The sequence below is a fragment of the Eurosta solidaginis genome, chromosome 1 (genome assembly GCF_040869045.1).
Source record: "Eurosta solidaginis isolate ZX-2024a chromosome 1, ASM4086904v1, whole genome shotgun sequence".
NCBI classification, from domain to species: Eukaryota; Metazoa; Arthropoda; class Insecta; order Diptera; family Tephritidae; genus Eurosta; species Eurosta solidaginis.
This window is the reverse complement of record NC_090319.1, coordinates 255,723,973-255,744,366: the sequence shown is the minus strand read 5'-3', so window position 1 is coordinate 255,744,366 and position 20,394 is coordinate 255,723,973. Positions and strand designations below refer to the sequence as shown.

At 39.5% G+C, this 20,394-nt stretch overlaps 1 protein-coding gene across 7 annotated transcripts in view; it reads left to right on the top strand.

The window, feature by feature from the left end:
- Positions 1-20,394, top strand: part of LOC137237143 (fatty-acid amide hydrolase 2-like) — a 30,543-nt gene that overhangs the window by 9,594 nt on the left and 555 nt on the right. For 4 of the 7 annotated variants that reach the window (XM_067760441.1, XM_067760443.1, XM_067760444.1 and 1 more), the window contains exons 2-7: positions 15,107-15,355; positions 15,428-15,650; positions 19,194-19,411; positions 19,481-19,771; positions 19,835-19,960; positions 20,078-20,341. In XM_067760441.1, coding sequence (XP_067616542.1) covers positions 15,185-15,355; positions 15,428-15,650; positions 19,194-19,411; positions 19,481-19,771; positions 19,835-19,960; positions 20,078-20,341 — 1,293 coding nt within the window. In that variant the 5' untranslated portion in view covers positions 15,107-15,184. The remainder of the gene's footprint in view (positions 1-15,106; positions 15,356-15,427; positions 15,651-19,193; positions 19,412-19,480; positions 19,772-19,834; positions 19,961-20,077; positions 20,342-20,394) is intronic. The other 3 variants (XM_067760445.1, XM_067760440.1, XM_067760439.1) reach the window with 1 other exon arrangement.

Genomic DNA, 20,394 nt, shown 5'->3' with positions numbered 1-20,394 from the left:
ATCCAAGCTCTTCATGTTCTTACTTTTTTGTTCTTGAAAAACGAATGACCTGTTCTTAAAACAACAACCTTGTTCTTGAACTGACACCATTTTCTTGAAAAGAGAACGGCTGGTCTTAAATTATGAACAAATGTTCTATTAATGAGAACGAATGTTCTTAAATTAAGTACACTGTTCTTAAATTAAGTTCAAGAAAAATGAAACGGTACAATTCGTATGCACTACATTGTTAAATACAACATTTGGCACGAGCTGACAAGCAGTTGTAGTGGCACAGCGGCTATGATGTTGTGGTTGAGATCGTATGGCGCGAGTTCGATCACCGCCAAACTCTAAATTTTGTTATAACAATTTTTTTATGTTCTCTCTTTTTACCTCTTATTTTTCCTTCAGTTCCATTTACATATGCACAGGTAATTAGCAAACTTGTTATGAAATGTTTTAAGTATATATGTAGATTACATCTTCAAATAAGAGAAATGAATGAAAAAATGTATATATGCATTTTTTCTTAAATTTTTAAATAATAAATATTTTTTATTTACGACAAAAAAATTATGATTAATAAAAAATAAATGCTTTCCCCTCCCATCAATTATCAAGCCCAAACCGTTCTTGAATTGAGAACGAAAAATCTTATTTTAAGCACAAATAGTGGAATGAGAACAGGAGGTTCACAAATCAATACCAAACTGGTCATAAAATACGAACGGTGTGCTTGGAAAAACTGTTCTTAAAACAAGCCCATCGGTCATGAGTTAAGAAAAAACGTTCTTAACAGACTTTTGTCAACGAATGTTCTTAATTTTGAACTTGTTTCGTTCGTTTAAGAACGAATTTTTCTCTGAGTGTAGCTCTCAGCTGAGTATGTAATGTTCGGTTACACCCGAACTTAGCCTTCCTTACTTGTTATTTTTAGTTTGAAGAAACATAGTGCGTTCTAAGCAAATATATGGATTATATCATTATTTTACTATGTCCGTGTATATATTATGGACAATTTGTTGAAGTAAAACAAAATAATCTAATAACATATTGTAACGAATTTACTGCAAATCCTCTTATTTGCAACCTTCTGCTAAGTTCGAATCACTAAACTGGTGAATATGTAATAATGCAAAATGGCCTTTATTAAAGTACTTCACAATAAATAACTCTACTCTTGCCCGACAGATTGCGTGCTTAATCAAAATTGACTGATAGCTTCAATGAAACTAAACTCTCGCGCCTCTACTTTCGCCTTTTTATATTGTCTGATTTCCTCGTTGCACGCTTCTAAGGCCTTTCCATTCCAGAACTTACTAGTTAGTTACCAGCTACAAATCACCAGCCACAACTATGTTTATTGCTTCTCATAATACTTGCACAAATTATTGCCCTCTCTTGTGAGCACTTTAGACAAGATATATGCATGTGTTTGTGCGTTGCTTCTCCGTTGCTCGTATGGCCATGTGTGTAGACCAGGCATGCTTAACCAACGAAACGATATCATTTCGTTACGATAATCAACGCTAATAAACGAAACGAAGTCATTTCGTTTCGTTTATTAACGTTAAGATCGTCAAATTAACGAAATGATTTCGTTTCGTTTTCTGCCATATCAAAACGAAATCAAATCGTTTGTGTTGATTATTAATTTCAAACTATGCTGGCAAAGCTGATTGATGGCGGAGTCATTAAAGGTGAAAGCATTAGCCAAGCTGATTGCAACTTTTCTCATGAATTTTGACAGTACAAACATTTCTCAGAGTATTTTTGACATTACCACCAACGAATTACACAAACAAATTACATAGAGTTTGTGTGTGTATGTGCGCTCATTGTTGCCACCTTACGGCTTCACCATGGCTATAGCATTGCCAGCACAATTCAAACATAAAGTATCACGTTTTTGTTAACGTTTTTAACGTTAACGAAAGCTTTTCGTTTCGGTTAAATACGAGATACAATTTATCTTGATAATTTCTTTATCGATAATATTTCGAAGTGTTTCAACGGAAACGGTGGAAATTTTTTGATAAACGATTAGCTTAACGTTAAGGTGCATCCCTGGTGTAGACATAATGATTGAATTATTGATGTGCATACATATCACTTTTTAGCATCGGCTTAGAGATGGCAATACCCCTTAGTGTTGCTAATATTCGTAACACTGCCCTCCACCTAAGTCTGATCGTCCCGATCAGACAAATCTCTCGATCTAACCGCTGCTAGCCTCTCCAAATGAACCACCCTTCTATGTCGTGGTTTCCCAATTATTCGTATGCAGTAGATGACATCACTGATCCTCTTCACAAATCTGTACGGGCCTTCCACACTGCACCGATATTTGGATGCAACACCTTTCCGCCGGTGAGGGTTGTATAGCAGTACCAAATCTCCCTCCCGGAAACCCTACTGTCACTCACAAACAACCCACAATCTACACTGAAATTAAAAAACGTAAGTGGGGTTGGATCGGTCACACTCTCCGCAGAGAAGATGACAACGTTGCCAAAATGGCCTTCCAATGGTCCCACAAGGAATCCGGCGCAGGGGACGTCCTCGACAAACTTGGATGCATACGATTTTCAACTAGAGTCCTTCCACCGCCACCTGGAATGAAATAAGACATTTAGCGACTGATAGAAATCGCTGGAGAGCGTTTGCCTCCGCCCTATGCTCCGACTACGAGCGATACGTTGTGCTTCTGGAAGGCTATGGTATTAGTTTTAACTTTTGCAATTGTCAACTAGATGTTCAATTCTATCTAGGAATATAATAAATAATAATCTCGGCAGTGTTTGACAAGCACCCCGAGTGTATTTCTGCCATGAAAAGCTTTCAGTGAAAACCTATTTGCTTGCAGATGCTGTTCGGAGTCGGCCCGGTAGGTTTCGTCCTTCCAATTTGTAGAAAAATTTAAAAAGGAGCGCGACGCAGAGAAGCTCGGTCTAGAATCTCTTCGGAGGTTATCGTGCCTTAGATTTATTTATTTTTTTATACTACTTTGGCCGTATGGCCTGCGCTCAAACTGCCCCGAGGCACTGAACCTCGTTGCAATTGCTAACGCTCTGTTTTTGCCACCAGATCTGCAATTGGAATGTGCAAAATGGCATACATTTCAGCCGTCGGGATTGTTTTCAGGGCTCACGTAATGCTAAGCATTAACATACTGCATACCCGCTCCAATTTTCTGAGGTACGTCTTATATTTTGTGTGGCATCATCAGCCTCTGGGCCCGTAGTCTTTTGAATACATATGACCGATATTCCCCGGTTTTGGTAGGAAAGCTACACGAGCAGTTCTCCAAGAGTGCGGCACATGATTCAGTCTTATACGCCCATCGAATATTATTTTAAGCCATTCCACGACTACACTGCTTGAAATTTGTAGCATGGCTGGGAATATGCCTTCGGGCCCCGGCGATTCCAGCTTAGAGAAAGTCTTCACCATCCACTCGATTTTGGTATCAGTCATCAAGTCCGGCACTACCCGCTTCGTAATCGAAGTGTAAGTGCTGCCTGCTGACTATTCTTAATAATTTCCCATTAGGAAATGTGTGTCGAAAAGCAACTCAACGGATTCCTCACTATTAAATGACCGTTCTCCGTTATCTTTCTTTATTAGTCCCTGGACTATGTTTTCCCTTTCCTCTTGGAGGACTCAGCTCGTTGCTCTACCATGGCGGCATTGCTTTTCCTCTGAATCTTCTTAGAGGGCAAGCTTAGTTATACGCAGTCATAGGAATCTTTGTTGGGTAGTCGTTGGACTGCTCCAATTCCTCCACATTGAAAATCTCTTTGGGATGTCCCAGTTTTGTTTCTATGTGTTTCTTGAATTTAGTCCAGTTCGTTGATTTGAGGTTTCAAAAGAGAAAGAAGAGAAGGGAAGAACTCTACCCTCCTTAGGGGGACTCTGAACCCGATATACGCATGGTCGGAGAAGGATAGTCTAGCAGAAGCCATCCAATCATATCTTGATATATCATGTTCAGAGCGCAACCAGCATATGTAGGGACACTTCCGCTGGTGGGTATCTGCAAATTAGTTTGCAGGATATAACAAAATAGATATTCGCGTCTCTCATTCGAATGTCCCCCTCTTCACGCATTGTGGTGCGCATTCGCATCTGAGCCTATGACCAACCGCTCTTTGCGCCCTTCCTCCCGTACTAACCTCTGCATTCCACAGGTCGTGCTTCCGCAGTATGGGCCATATGGCAGGATGTCAGGATAAATGCCTGCTTATTCTTCTGATCGACGGCCACCAGTAGGAGGTCTTCAATAGTGTAATTAGGCAGCATATATGAATGAGGCTGTTTCCTTACCATGAATACACCTCGAAACCTTCCTTCGGTTTGCGTATAGTAAACGCGAAATAAGCCTAGAAACCTCTCCTCCCGATTGAAGTTGTGCCTCCTGAATCAGCGCCACGTTAAACGAACCGTGCTCAAGAGTTAGGTGGAGTTCGCTCGACGCTACTTTACTTTGTTGGAGGTTTTCTGTAAGGCTCGCAACACCATTAGGCGCTTTGCCCCCCACTGACAACTTCGTCGTGACGTCAACGGCCACTTCCAGCGTGTTAGGATTGTTGTTCATGGGACTTATTTTCCTAAATCACATATAAATATCTCCGATATCCCGGATATTTTGCCAAGCAGCGTGTACAATATATCCTCCGCCTGCTTGTTTATTTGGAAGATGTATAACTTACCCTCATCCGTAGGTCGAGATGCAGTAAGTACCTTCCAATCATGTGTCGGTATATTCGGATTCTGACTCTGCAGAAGTTGCAGCGTATCCTCCGGCTTCATCACGCATGGTATCCATCCTTTACCTTTTGGTACCATGGGGATCTGCGCTTTAATCACCACTGCGCATTCGTGCCTTGCTTTTGAAGGTTTAGAACCACTTCCTACAGCCACCGCTAGCTCGCGATGTTGTCGCTGTAGTCATGTGTCCGAAAGCATTGCTACGATCAACCAGCACCACAGTCAGCGACTGCTTTGCCACATCACTCATTCAACGTCCTCTCTCTGACTTGCAGTCATCGAGGTAGTTACTACCTCGCATCTGTCCTACAGCTCTATTCCTACTTGTCTTGTCTATGTGGTTACCCTGCCTCGCGGCCCTGGGACTGAGTCCTTTATGCCCCTTGAAAGCAGGGTTGTCGCCTTCTGCTGAACGTTGCCTCTTCATTCTGCCATTCGACGCTTCTTCCTCCTCGAACCGATTGCAGTAGAGACATGAAATATTAACCCAATTATTTGGCTAATCTAGGAGATATTAAAGGTTTATGAAATATAATATTGTTACGAATATTAGCAACACTAAGTAGTATTGCCATCTCTAAGCCGATGCTAAACAGTAATTTGTATGCACATCAATAATTCAATCATTATGTCTACACACATGTCCATACGAGCAGCGGAAAAGCAACGCACAAACATATGCATATATCTTATCTAAGGTGCTCACAGGAGAGGGTAATAATTTGTGCAAGTACTATGAGAAGCAATAAACATAGTTGTGGCTGGTGATTTTGGAAAAGCCTTAGAAGTATGCAACGCGGAAATCAGACAGTATAATAAGGCGACAGTAGAGGCGCGAGAGTTTAGTTACATTGAAGCTATCAGTCAGTTTTGATTAAGCACGCCATCTGTCGGGCAATAGTAGAGTTATTTATTGTGAAGTACTTTAATAAAGGCCATTTTGCATTATTACATATTGGAGTTATTTATTCAACAGTTTAGTGATTCGAACTTAGCAGAAGGTTGCAAATTGGAGTCGCAAGGAATTGATGTGGACGAGTATGTCTTTTATCCTGATGGGGACGAGACAACAAAAATTGGAAAGAAAAACGAAACATCGCAGACAGTTACGAGCACAGACTTGAACATGATTTTGGCTGCAATATCTGCACAAAGATCGACAGTAAAAGAAATGTCGTCAGAAATAACATCGAAGATTGAAGCACAAGAAACGCGTATTTCAGAAATGTCGACACAGATAACATCCAAGATGGAAACTCAACTGGAAGAACAGAAAACGTATATGTCATCACAGATGGAATCCCAGGAGAACCGTATAACATTCCAGCTGGAATCGCAGGAGACACGCATAACATCCAAGATGGAAGAACAAGAGGAGCGCTTATCATTGCAGGCGGCACAAATGTCTTCGCAGTTAGAAGCACACGAAGCAAGGGTAACATCAAAGTTGGAAGCGCAGGATGCAAAAATCGCTCAATCTCAGGCAGAAGTCGATGATTGAAAGGGTCGTATGGAGCAGTTACAACTAAATCGCCCAGCTGTTTCAGCGAGTAAAAACACCATCCTTTAAAGGGTCAGTTCCTTTCCAGGTCTTTAAGCTACAATTTGAGAAGACCGCAACAGTGAACAACTGGAATGCTGAAGATAAATTTGCTGCACTGTTCATGACATTGAAAGGGCCTGCAGCTGAGATTTTACAAACTATTCCAGAGGGCGAACGGAACTGTTATGAAGCATTGACGGGTGCTCTAGAGAGACGATACGGAACTGATCATAGGATACAGATATACCAAATGGAGTTACTGAACCGCTTCCAGAGGCCTGGTGAAACATTGCAAGAGTTTGCGTCGGATGTTGAAAGGCTGGCACATTTAGCGAATGCGGACGCACCCGTGGAATACACTGAAAGGGTAAAGATTCAGAGCTTTATAAATGGCATACGGGACGTCGAAACAAAGCTAGCTACATACGCAAATCCAAAGCCAACATTCGCAGAAATGGTATCACATGCTCTGATTCAGGAAACAGCGTCGCTGCTGTGTAAACCAGTTTTCAAAGCAGGCCAGAGTGTGTAGACGCAATATTGGAGGCGCTGAAAGGATCGCAAAAGCGGAGTGAAAGAGTTATCAAATGCTTCAAATGCGGGAAGCCCGGTCACATTGCACGTCATTGCGATCTTGGTCCTAATAGTTCCAACAATGTGGGAGGCCGTAATCGCAAAGTTGGAGGAGATGAGCAAGATCGTGTCAGATGTAAATAACGTAAACTTGCCCCAGCTATTGAATGTCCTGTGATATCTGTGTCACAAATTGGAAGAAAATCGAGCAGTCTTGCCGTCGAAGGAAAGCTGAATGGCAAGGAGCGTGTACAGACTATAGATACGGGCGCATCTCATTCCTTAATCCGAGCTGACTTGGTCAACAAGAGAGTAAAACCGTTACCTGGAGCAAGGTTGCGTACAGTCACTGGCGAGTATAACCAAGTCCAAGGAGAAGTGGTATGTGAGGTATTAATTGGAAAGGTCGTGGTTCTACACAAATTCATTGTGGTGGAGATTGTTGATGAAGTCATATTGGGAGTGGACTTCTTAGTTGTCCATGACATCAGGATCGATATGCGGAGAAAGACTATGCGCTATAAGAACCAGGATATACCACTTAACTTTAGTTTGGAGAAAGGGTTCAGCAGTAATCGGGTACTGGTGGAGAAGACTCGACAAAAACCACGAAAGTCAAAGGTAAAGTTTTATGGATCGAATGGGCCAAATAAAGCTAAATCAAAAGTACCTGCGAGAGAAACACTGGCATTGACAAAACCTAATGGACGCACAAAAACGAAGCAACGAATTTTCCAGAAAGAATGCGAGCGTAGTTTCAAGCCAGAGCGCACTACTGTTGTGAAACGTGGATTATGCGAAGCCAATTCGTCAAGCGCAAGCTCTACGAAGTAGTTCATTGGCCCAACAACAGAGTTCCAGGGAATGATCCAGGATAATGAGTAGTAAGATTAAACACAGGTATGACAAGGAAAATAATTCGGAAGGTTTCCGGGAGGGAGATTTGGTACTGCTATACAACCCTCACCGGCGGAAAGGTGTTGCATCCAAATATCGGTGTAGTGTGGAAGTCCCGTACAGATTTGTGAAGAGGATCAGTGATGTCATCTACCGCATACGAATAATTGGGAAACCACGACATAGAAGGGTGGTTCATTTGGAGAGGCTAGCAGCGGTTAGATCGAGAGATTTGTCTGATCGGGACGATCAGACTTAGGTGGATGGCAGTGTTACGAATATTAGCAACACTAAGGGGTATTGCCATCTCTAAGCCGATGCTAAAAAGTGATTTGTATGCACATCAATAATTCAATCATTATGTCTACACACATGTCCATACGAGCAGCGGAGAAGCAACGCACAAACACATGCATATATCTTGTCTAAGGTGCTCACAAGAGAGGGCAATAATTTGTGCAAGTATTATGAGAAGCAATAAACATAGTTGTGGCTGGTGATTTGTAGCTGGTAACTAACTAATAAGTTCTGAAATGGAAAGGCCTTAGAAGTATGCAACGAGGAAATCAGACAATATAAAAAGGCGAAAGTAGAGGCGCGAGAGTTTAGTTTCATTGAAGCTATCAGTCAGTTTTGATTAAGCACCCAATCTGTCGGGCAAGAGTAGAGTTATTTATTGTGAAGTACTTTAATAAAGGCCATTTTGCATTATTACATATTCAACAGTTTAGTGATAGTAAGAACATGAAGAGCTTGAATTGAGTCCGGTGGTGCTGGATTTTAGAACGGCGTTTTTCTCTGTGTATGAAAAGCAGTATTGATAGGACGCACCCCTGTCGTAAGGCTTTGTTTATGCTAAATTTGTTGCTGTTTTTTCCTTTGAAGCGTACACTGATCATTGCATCTTTGTAGAGGGCCTTAATCATGTCAATGACTTTCTCTGGGACCCCGCAGTTTTGCAGCGCACTCCATATCGCTTCACGGAAGATTGTGTCAAACGCACGTTCAAAGTCAATGAAGAGAAGATATCGTGGCGATCTCCATTCATTAGACTGCTCTATGATTATTCGTAAGGTATTGATGTGGTGCACGGAAGATCGATTTGGTCTAAAGCCGTTCTGTTCTTTACGCAATTGTGCGTTGAGCGTGGGCGATATTCTTGCCAGTATGATGAATGCTAGAACCTTATGGATTGTGTTAAGCAATGTAATGCCGCGCCAGTTTTTGCATTGGCTGAGATCGCCTTTTTTTGAGATAGTGATTATAACCCCTTCTTTCCATTCACCAGGAATTGTGGAGCCTGTCCACGCTGACTGTATAATAGGATATACACTCAGATAAAAACGCCGTTCTAAAATCTAGCACCACCGGACTCAATTCAAGCTCTTCATGTTCTTACTTTTTTGTTTTTGAAAAACGAACGACCTGTTCTTAAAACAACAACCTTGTTCTTGAACTGACACCATTTTCTTGAAAAGATAACGGCTGGTTTTAAATTATGAACAAATGTTCTATTAATGAGAACGAATGTTCTTAAATTAAGTACAATGTTCTTAAATTAAGTTCAAGAAAAATGAAACGGTACAATTCGTATGCACTACAGTGTTAAATACAACATTTGGCACGAGATGCCAGGCAGTTGTAGTGGCACAGCGGCTATGATGTTGTGGTTGAGATCGTGTGGGGCGAGTTCGTACACCGCCAAACTCTGAATTTTTTTAAAACAATGTTTTTATGTTCTCTCTTTTTACCTCTTATTTTTCCCTCAGTTCCATTCACATATGCACAGGTAATTATCAAACTTGTTATGAAATGTTTTAAGTATATATGTAGATTACGTTTTCAAATAAGAATAACTTCTCAATAAGAGAAATGAATGAAAAAATTGTATATATGCATTTTTTCTTATATTTTTGAATAATAATAAAAAATTTTATGTTATAAATATTTTTTATTTATGACAAAAAAATTATTACAAATAAAAAACAAGTAAGGAAGGCTAAGTTCGGGTGTAACCGAACATTAAATACTCAGTTGAGAGCTATGGAGACAAAATAAGGAAAATCACCATGTAGGAAAATGGACCTAGGGTAACCCTGGAATGTGGTTGTATGACATGTGTATCAAATGGAAGGTATTAAAGAGTATTTTAAGAGAGAGTAGGCCATAGTTCTATGGATGGACGCCATTTAGGGATATCGCCATAAAGGTGGACCAGGGCTGACTCTAGAATTTGTTTGTACGATATGGGTATCAAATGAAAGGTGTTACTGAGCATTTTAAGAGGGAGCGGGCCTTAGGTCTATCGGTGGACGCCTTTTCGAGATATCGCCATTAAGGTGGGCCAGGGGTGACTCTAGAATGTGTTTGTACGATATGGGTATCAAATGAAAGGTGTTAATGAGCATTTTCAAAGGGAGTAATCCTTAGTTCCATAGGTGGACGCCGTTTCGAGATATCGCCATAAAGGTGGACCAGGGGTGACTCCAGAATGTGTTTGTACGATATGGGAATCAAATGAAAGGTGTTACTGAGCATTTTAAGAGGGAGTGGGAATTAGGTCTATAGGTGGACGCCTTTTCGAGATGTCGCCATTAGGGTGGGCCAGGGGTGACTCTAGAATGTTTGTACGATATGGGTATCAAACGAAAGGTGTTACTGAGCGTTTTAAAAGGGAGTGGGCATTAGGTCTATAGGTGGACGCCTTTTCGAAATATCGCCATTAGGGTGGGCCAGGGGTGACGATAGAATGTGTTTTTACGATATGGGTATCAAATGAAAGGTGGTAATGAGTATTTTAAAAGGGAGTAATCCTTAGTTCTATAGGCGGAAGCCTATTCGAGATATCGTCATAAAGGTGGAACACGGGTGACTCTAGAATGTTTGTACAATATGGGTATCAAACGAAAGGTGTTACTGAGCATTTTAAGAGGGAGTGGGCATTAGTTCTATGGGTGGACGCCTTTTCGAGATATCGCCATTAGGGTGGGCCAGGGGTGAATCTAGAATGTGTTTGTACGATATGGGTATCAAACGAAAGGTGTTACTGAGCATTTTAAGAGGGAGTGGGCATTAGGTATATAGGTGGACGCCTTTTCGAGATATCGCCATTAGGGTGGGCCAGGGGTGACTCTAGAATGTTTGTACGATATGGGTATCAAACGAAAGGTGTTACTGAGCATTTTAAGAGGGAGTGGGCATTAGGCCTATAGGTGGACGCCTTTTCGAGATATCGCCATTAGGGTGGGCCAGGGGTGACTCTAGAATGTTTGTACGATATGGGTATCAAACGAAAGGTGTTACTGAGAATTTTAAGAGGGAGTAGGCATTAGGTCTATAGGTGGACACCTTTTCGAGATATCGCCATTAGGGTGGGCCAGGGGTGACTCTAGAATGTTTGTACGATATGGGTATCAAACGAAAGGTGTTACTGAGCATTTTAAGAGGGAGTGGGCATTAGGCCTATAGGTGGACGCCTTTTCGAGATATCGCCATTAGGGTGGGCCAGGGGTGACTCTAGAATGTTTGTACGATATGGGTATCAAACGAAAGGTGTTACTGAGCATTTTAAGAGGGAGTAGGCATTAGGTCTATAGGTGGACACTTTTTCGAGATATCGCCATTAGGGTGGGCCAGGGGTGACTCTAGAATGTTTGTACGATATGGGTATCAAACGAAAGGTGTTACTGAGCATTTTAAAAGGGAGTGGGCATTCGGTCTATAGGTGCACCCCTTTTCGAAATATCGCCATTAGGGTGGGCCAGGGGTGACTCTGAATGTGTTTTTACGATATGGGTATCAAATGAGAGGTGGTAATGAGTATTTTAAAAGGGAGTAATCCTAAGTTCTATAGGCGGAAGCCTATTCGAGATATCGCCATAAAGGTGGAACATGGGTGACTCTAGAATGTTTGTACAATATGGGTATCAAACGAAAGGTGTTACTGAACATTTTAAGAGGGAGTGGGCATTAGTTCTATGGGTGGACGCCTTTTCGAGATATCGCCATTAGGGTGGGCCAGGGGTGAATCTAGAATGTGTTTGTACGATATGGGTATCAAACGAAAGGTGTTACTGAGCATTTTAAGAGGGAGTAGGCATTAGGTCTATAGGTGGACGCCTTTTCGAGATATCGCCATTAGGGCGGGCCAGGGGTGACTATAGAATGTTTGTACGATATGGGTATCAAACGAAAGGTGTTACTGAGCATTTTAAGAGGGAGTGGGCATTAGGTCTATAGGTGGACGCCTTTTTGAGATATCGCCATTAGGATGGGCCAGGGGTGACTCTAGAATGTTTGTACGATATGGGTAAATAACGAAAGGTGTTACTGAGCATTTTAAGAGGGAGTGGGCATTAGGTCTATAGGTGGACGCCTTTTCGAGATATCGCCATTAGGGTGGGCCAGGGGTGACTCTAGAATGTGTTTGTACGATATGGATATCAAATTAAAGGTATTAATGAGGGTTTTAAAAGCGAGTAGCCCTTAGATGTATATGTGAAGGCGTTTTCGCGATATTGACCAAAATGTGGACCAGGTGATCCAGAAAATCATCTGTCGGGTACTGCCAATTTATTTATATATGCAATACCAGTAACAGTATTCCTGCCAAGATTCCAAACGCTGTTGATTTCGCCTTGTAGAACTTTTTCATTTTCTTCTACTTATATGGTAGGTGTCACACCCATTTTACAAAGTTTTTTCCAAAGTTATATTTTGCGTCAATAAACCAATCCAATTACCATGTTTCATCCCTTTTTTCGTATTTGGTATAGAATTATTGCAATTTTTCATTTTTCGTAATTTTCGATATCGATAAAGTGGGCGTGGTTATGGTCGGATTTCGGCCATTTTTTATACCAAGATAAAGTGAGTTCAGATAAGTACGTGGACTAAGTTTAGTAAAGATATATCGGTTTTTGCTCAAGTTATTGTGTTAACGGCCGAGAGGAAGGCCAGACGGTGGACTGTGTATAAAAACTGGGCGTGGTTTCCACCGATTTCGCCCATTTTTACAGAAAACAGTTACCGTCATAGAATCTATGCCCCTACCAAATTTAAGAAGGATTGGTAAATTTTTGTTCGACATATGGCATTAAAAGTATTCTAGACAAACTAAATGAAAATGGGCGGAGCCACGCCCATTTTGAAATTTTCTTTTATTTTTGCATTCTGTTGCATCATATCATTACTGGAGTTGAATTTTGACTTATTTTACTTATATACGGTAAAGATATTAAATTTTTTGTTAAAATTTGAATTTTAAAAAAAAATTTTTTAAAAAGTGGGCGCGTTCTTCATCCAATTTTGCTAATTTTTATGTAGCACGTATATAGTAATAGTAGTAACGTTCCTGCCAAATTTCATCATGATATCTTCAACGACTGCCAAATTACAGCTTGCAAAACTTTTACCTTCTTGTAAAAGTGGGCGGTGCCACGCCCATTGTCCAAAATCGTACTAATTTTCTATTCTGCGTCATAACGTCAACCCATCTACCAAGTTTCATCGCTTTATCCGCCTTTGGCAATGAATTATCGCATTTTTTCGGTTTTTCGAAATTTTCGATATCGAAAAAATGGGCGTGGTTAAAGTCCGATATCGTTCATTTTAAACAGCGATCTTAGATGAGTGCCCAGGAATCTACATACCAAATTTCATCAAGATACCTCAAAATTTACTCAAGTTATCGTGTTAACGGACGGACGGACGGACATGGCTCAATCAAATTTTTTTTCGATACTGATGATTTTGATATATGGAAGTCTATATCTAGCTCGATTCCTTTATACCTGTACAACCAACCGTTATCCAATCAAAGTTAATATACTCTGTGAGCTCTGCTCAACTGAGTATAATAAATGGGTACCTATTAAAAAAAAATACTTTCCCCTCCTACCAAAGATCAAGCGCGAAGCGTTCTTGAATTGAGACCGAAAAATGTTAAATCGACCCCAAATCGTTCTCGAAGCGTGAGAACGTAAAACCTCAAATCAAGCCCAAGTAGTGCTTGAAATTAGCACAGAATTTTCACGCATCAATACCAAACTGGTCATAAAATACGAACGGTGTGCTTGGAACAACTGTTCTTAAAACAAGCCCATCGGAGTCACACGAGTTAAGAAAAAACGTACTTAGCAGGCTTTTGTCAACGAATGTTCTTAATTTTGAACTTGTTTCGTTCGTTTTAGAACGATTTTTTCTCTGAGTGTAGAAACTACAGCCGCGTCATCTTTTATATTGCCAGCAAAGCAGTAATTAAGGCAATAATATAGCCTAGCACAGCTTCTATAAGTGTTTTAGAGTATAAGCAATCCCTGGAAAGTATCTGGATAGGGAGAAGCATACATCTATATTAGGTCTCAGACTATATGGGAATAGATGGGAATGAAAAAGAGGATAAACTAGCTAAAATGGGCGCATCCCTTGAAGCTTGCCACGTAGACGACCCAATAATTAAATCTTCAATTATTATATGCCGGTGTTAAGCTCATAAATTCTTAAAATATTAAGTATAAATTGAATACACATTTAAACAAACAAACATAAGATTGGGCGAGGAGAAGAGAACGCGAGAGGTCCACATGATCGACCAAGTGGGGAAGGCGTGGACCCAAGCGTGGGGCAGCAAAGTTTCAAAGATCACTTACAACTTTAGTATAACAAAGCTACTCCTATTATTAAATAGAGAGGACTGTAGACTCATGGCGGGTGTTCTGACTTGACACTGCCTTCTGGCGTCAAGCTTCTAGTATTTGCAAAGAGAAATAAGCTATTTTATAACATAGGTCCTGGTTTTTGATAGGGCTTTCGGTTTGGTTATTAAAAAAAATTCTAATAACACTACGGAATGAATCAGTCTACGCCAGGTCCACATGGACCGGCCAGTTCAACCTAACTTAACCTTCGTGTCGGAGAGGACAACATGTGCAGCTTTCGATTGACATGCAAACAATTTTCTTAGGCAAAAGTTTACTTTTTTTGCTCTTTGCTAAGACTTCTACGGAACCACCCAAATATTAAAATAAAAATTATTTCTCGCCTAGCATATCTTATAACGAGCACTCTGCTCAATTTTTTCCATGATAAACGTCTTTTTGCTCCTTGAAAAATTAAAAGTTTTTACGCCTCAAATGGAGATCATGAGATCGACAAACCAACAGGTGCCGAGTGATCCAAGGGAGCGACAAAACTGGAAAACTCGCACATATTAGTTCCTACAGATTAAATTATTGTTTTTTTAATACATTTAAACAACGAAATTTATTAACATTATTTAGAAAATTTTTGTCTAAAAAATTGAAACCATTGAACTCCTTGCGAATGCTTTTTTATACACAGTTCTTCGAAAATTCATTACAAGTTGACTGTTTATTCTGGCTAAGAATAGTCGCAAATACATTTATACATATATAGAATATGCTACCTTTTTTGCGAGCTATCTTCGCCATTGGCAACTTGCTCTGCTTTGTTGTGAACACGCTAGTCAACTGGTTACTGCCACGTAAGCCGCCAACTTATCCACCGATTCGGGACGCGGTGCTACTTAAGTCAGTCGGCGAATTAGTTAATGACATACGAAAAAAGAAGGTAAATAGAAAAAGATATAACAGGACTAAAAACTATATATAACTGATAGCATTTTTTGACAATCACTTATAGATCACCTCACAGAAGCTTGTGAAAACATATATAGAGCGTATAAAAGCAGTAAATCCCAGTTTGAATGCAGTTCTTGAAGATCGCTTCGAGCAAGCGATCAAAGAAGCAGAACATGCCGATAACCTGATTGCGAAAGCAAATAGTGAGCAGTTGATAGCACTGTTTTCACGTTATCCATTACTTGGTATACCATTTACCGTCAAGGAATCTACTGGTTTGAAAGGTAAGATAATTAAATCAATAATATTCAATGGCTTCGCTCATTTGTTAGACATTAATTTATAAATCTTCCATCTTGTTCTTAGGAAAACTCCTGCGCAAACCTAATAGCTATCCACATTATATTTGATCTATCCTAAGCTGTGCCTTTACATTCTTGCTATACAGTGGGGTGGATGAACATTCTAAATTAGCAAAAACCTGAAATTCAAAAACCGGTCTCTGTCTTACCCAAAATTATTCCAAAATGTCTTATAAGAGAGGGCATCCAAACCATAGTATTTCCCATGGTCCCATGTTGAATTTATTACTTTTTATATATTGGGCCTGTTTCATGTTTGTCCGTGAATTTCAGTAAATAATTAGGAGAATATTTTAATCCATTTCTGAGTGACTTCCCGTAGAGAATGAGTATTGTTACTTAGAATATAGCTCCCTTTACCATCCGAAGAAGTTACCATTGTACTTGCCCTTTTATTGATGAGCTATGCTGTAAAATTAACAACTTCCTAGTCTTTCAAGGTTTTGCGCCTCGCGAAACTTTACACAATTGTACCTAAAATTCAAAGCCGTAGCCTCAAGTCCCTCACTGACTACTATTGAAACAAAGGTAAAGAAAGGCTCATAGTTACCTATAAAACAAATGTGCAGCATTTTGTATGCTACGCGTCTCCAATATTTTTGCCGGGCTGGAGTAAATTGTAGGCCTGCCATAACACCGCGCTCAGAGCTTCCACGGAATGTCTTCTAATATCGCCAGAAATCCCATAAAGGAGAAAACCCCATCTATTTCTATTTAATACTCAGAAACCTGGGCATTCTTGCAAACCCCCAATTAGGTGCCAGGACTTAAGTTGGCAAATACAGAGCCTGCTCAATAGGTTTTTCCTGCAGATCATACTTCCTCTCCCTCACCAGCGAATTTGACTGCAAACGTTTCAGCTAGCTAATAAACAGTTTAAATATTTACCAACTAACAAGCTAACCGCTCTCTTTGCTCCCAACGCTACTATGTGCATTAGACTGGGTCGATTTATTAACCGATATCGGGCCATCGATTTTTCGATAGGATTTGGGCTCAGGAAAAAAGTTCCACTACGCATACTCAGAAAATAATTTTCGAGCCTGCGAAATTTCATTTTTTTTTACTTTTTTTCGACTTTGATTTTTAAGGTTTTTTTCATGACCTACTAAAAAATTTTCATTTGATTGTAAAGTTTTCATGTATGTGTTAAAACGGCCGATTTGCTGATTGCAAATTTTTGCTATAAAAAGTTCTGTAGCAGAAATTTCCAACTTCTCTGAAATTTAATATTGATCTCTCAGTTACCCCTCCCTTCAAACTTTTTTATATCCACGAACGGGATCATTTGTAATAATTTGTACACATTATCTGCTAGGGGTGTACCAGAGCTTCGACTCCGATTCGGACGCGTTGTTGTTATTGCTGTTGTAAACACACTCTGCGAAGGTTTTAGGGATTGTTATGCTGATGTTGCTGGTCCTTTTCCGGATATATATCTGGTTCGTTCCCGTAACAGACACCACGGAGGTATAAGCCCGACCTTCTTGTGAACGATTTAATATGACCACATTGATCTATAAATTTTTATGTGCAGAGCCATAACTCTCAAATAGTATTTTAAATAAAATAAAAAAAAAATAAATGTAAGGCGCGATAACCTCCGAAGAGATCTAAGGCCGAGCTTCTCTTCCAATTTGCGTCGTGCTCCTCTTGGATTTTCCCTACAAATTGGCCGGACGGGACCTACATGTTTTATGCCGACTCCGAACGGCATCTGCAAGGCAGATGAGTTTTCACTGAGAGATTTCATGGCAGAAATACACCCGGAGCGCTTGCCAAACACTGCCGAGGGGCAACCCCGCTTAGAAAATTTTTCTTCTAATTGAAAAAGCTTGTTTCTAAAATTTTGATGTTGCTTTTTCCTGGGTGTGAACCCATGGTCTTCGGTGTGGTAGGCGGAGCACGCTACCATCACACCACGGCGGCCGCCACCATAAATCAACAATCGTTAAACCTATCGTAACAAAATTCGGCAGAGAGTTTGCCGACCTATATTGATTGTAGAAGTTTTCTTACACTGAGTAAAATCGTTAAGTACGATACGCTAATCTTAGAAGAAGTTTGACGATATACTTAGGACTTCAAACGCCTTTATAACTTGTATAATTGCTTTTCGGTATAAGTCCAAATAGTTTTAAATATATCCATGATACACGTATTACCAATATTCCTTAAACATACAGACTAGAGCTTACGATATCTCGAACAAGTTCGAGAAGAGATTTCTCGCGAGTCTCACCTTCTCGACATTCAACTTAATCGATTACGATTTCTTCTGGAGCACAAGCCAAAATATTAGTAAAACCACAAGTAAAAAACCCCGAAATCTATAGAATATTGCCAATGCAGCGACTGAATTGAAAGTCGAGAAGATCGTGAGTATTACGAGTACTTCGAGACAAGAGTATCTCGCGAGAAGTCGATTTTCTCGCTTGTGTTCAAGAAGAAATCGTAAGCTCTAATCCAGACATTCATTTATGTATGTTTAACCAACCAAATTCAATAATAGGGGAACTCATTTAACCTTATAAATGCCTTATAAAGTGTGTAAACGTATAAATTCATCTGGTGCGTAAACGAACTGTCAAATTATGTATGAAAAATCATTTACACAATTTGTATAAATTTACGCGCACATTTCATGGTGTAAATGCGGTAAACTCAAAGGAATGCAACCCTGCAAACATAATTGCCGACCTTTTCATCCGACATCAGCAAGTCATTTACAAGAATTTCTTAGTAAAGATGTTTTATTTTGATTTTTCACTTAATCTGGGCATTTTTTAATTTGTATAACAATTAAAAAATTTTTGGCAATAATGCAGCTGATCGAAAATTAAGTTCACCAATAACATTACTAGGTGCGTTCATATAACAGCGTGTGTAAATGGATATAATTTTACACCTTATAAATTTATATGCTTTAATGAGTCCCCCTAATAATAAATTTGAAGTGATAACTGTGTGCTTTCGGTAAGCTTTCAGTGTTGTTTGAATTGGTACAAAGTTATAAGTGAACTTTGAAGCTCAATTTATCAGTCAGGTGTTTCATCAAAAGTCCAGTTTAACTTTAAGTTTAACTAAACTTGGTGAAAAAGTTTTGTTTGTCTTTATGGTTGTTTTTATTTTATGTGTTTGTTGTAAATATATATATAAAAAAAAACATTGCGTAAAAAACTTCATATTGATACTTTGATAGGATTCAAAGCCTACCGGAGTCACAAGCAACTAATTTTTGTGACTTTTTGGAATTAAAAAATACCATTTTATGACGATTTCGAGTTGACATCTCTAACTCAGAGGCGCTATATTATAAATTAATTAAGTAAATAGATATCTGCTAATGGTCATTTAGAAAAAAAAAAAAACAAAAAAAAGATAATAATAACATGGTTATATAATTATATATCAAATCAGCACCATTTTTTTAAAGTTCTAATGTTTAATACTGGCTTATTTTAGGTCTATCTTTTGCTGTCGGCAACATTCATCGAAAAAATATAAAATGTGAACAAGATAGTGAAGTGGTGGAGCGATTACGTTCTGCTGGTTGCATACCACTTTTGGTGTCAGCAAATCCAGAGTTCTGTATGAGCTATGAGACGAATACCAAGATGAATGGAAAATGCCGCAACCCGTATGATCTAAACCGAGTATCTGGTGGATCATCAGGTGGTGAGGTGAACGCCATAGACAAAAATTGCCGCGAAGTATACATTTCTAAACTTAAACTTTTTCTTTATTTAAAGGGTTCTCTTAATGGCTGTGGAGCGTCCACTTTCGGTTTGGGCTCTGATCTTGGTGGCTCAATACGATTGCCTTCAATGTTTTGTGGTGTATTCGGGCACAAAGCAACAGCAAGTTTGCTTTCAGTCAAAGGCAACTATCCAAGTTGCGATGACCCAAGACTCGTAAATTATCTTACAACAGGTCCCATTACACGTTTTGCTAAGGATTTACCAATTTTGTTGCAAGTCATGGCTGGCGATAATTATAAGAAATTGAAATTCCACGAACCAATAGCGGTAAAGGATATAAAGGTATTCAATTTCTTACCAGTGTTAGATTTTTTATATAGAGTATCCATGAAAAATCTGTTACAGGTATATTACGCTTACGGGTTTAGCGGCTTCGCTAAGTTAACGCATCAACCGACTGATTTAGATATACAATTAGCTATAACAAAAGCAGTTAAATGCTTTGAGAAAGGAGGACTCATAACAAAAGAGGCAAGTACTTAAAAGCTTAACGGCTCGTTTTCTCAAATAATTTCAAAAATATATTTGCCTGTTAAACATTGTTACAATTTTATCCTGTAACTTTTTTTTTTATTTTATTCCAAACAGATAAAATTGGATAGGTTTGAGAATGCCAGAGAAATAGGACTTCGCGCCCTTACTGAACTTCAAGGTGTACCGAGTGTAACAGGCCAAAGTCATCCCAGCAAAAAGACACTGATTTGGCAGGTTCTTCTTTCCTTAGTTGGAAAATCTCAGCACAACCGTGACGCTGTGTTTATGGAGTGGATGCGTTTAGAGAAAGTATATATTTCTGACAAGGAAGCAGAAGACTTTCGCGTTGAACGCAAAGCTCTGAAAGAATATCTGGTGGTACATATTACAACGAAATTGTGTCTGAGATAATTACAGTCGATTTTTTTTTT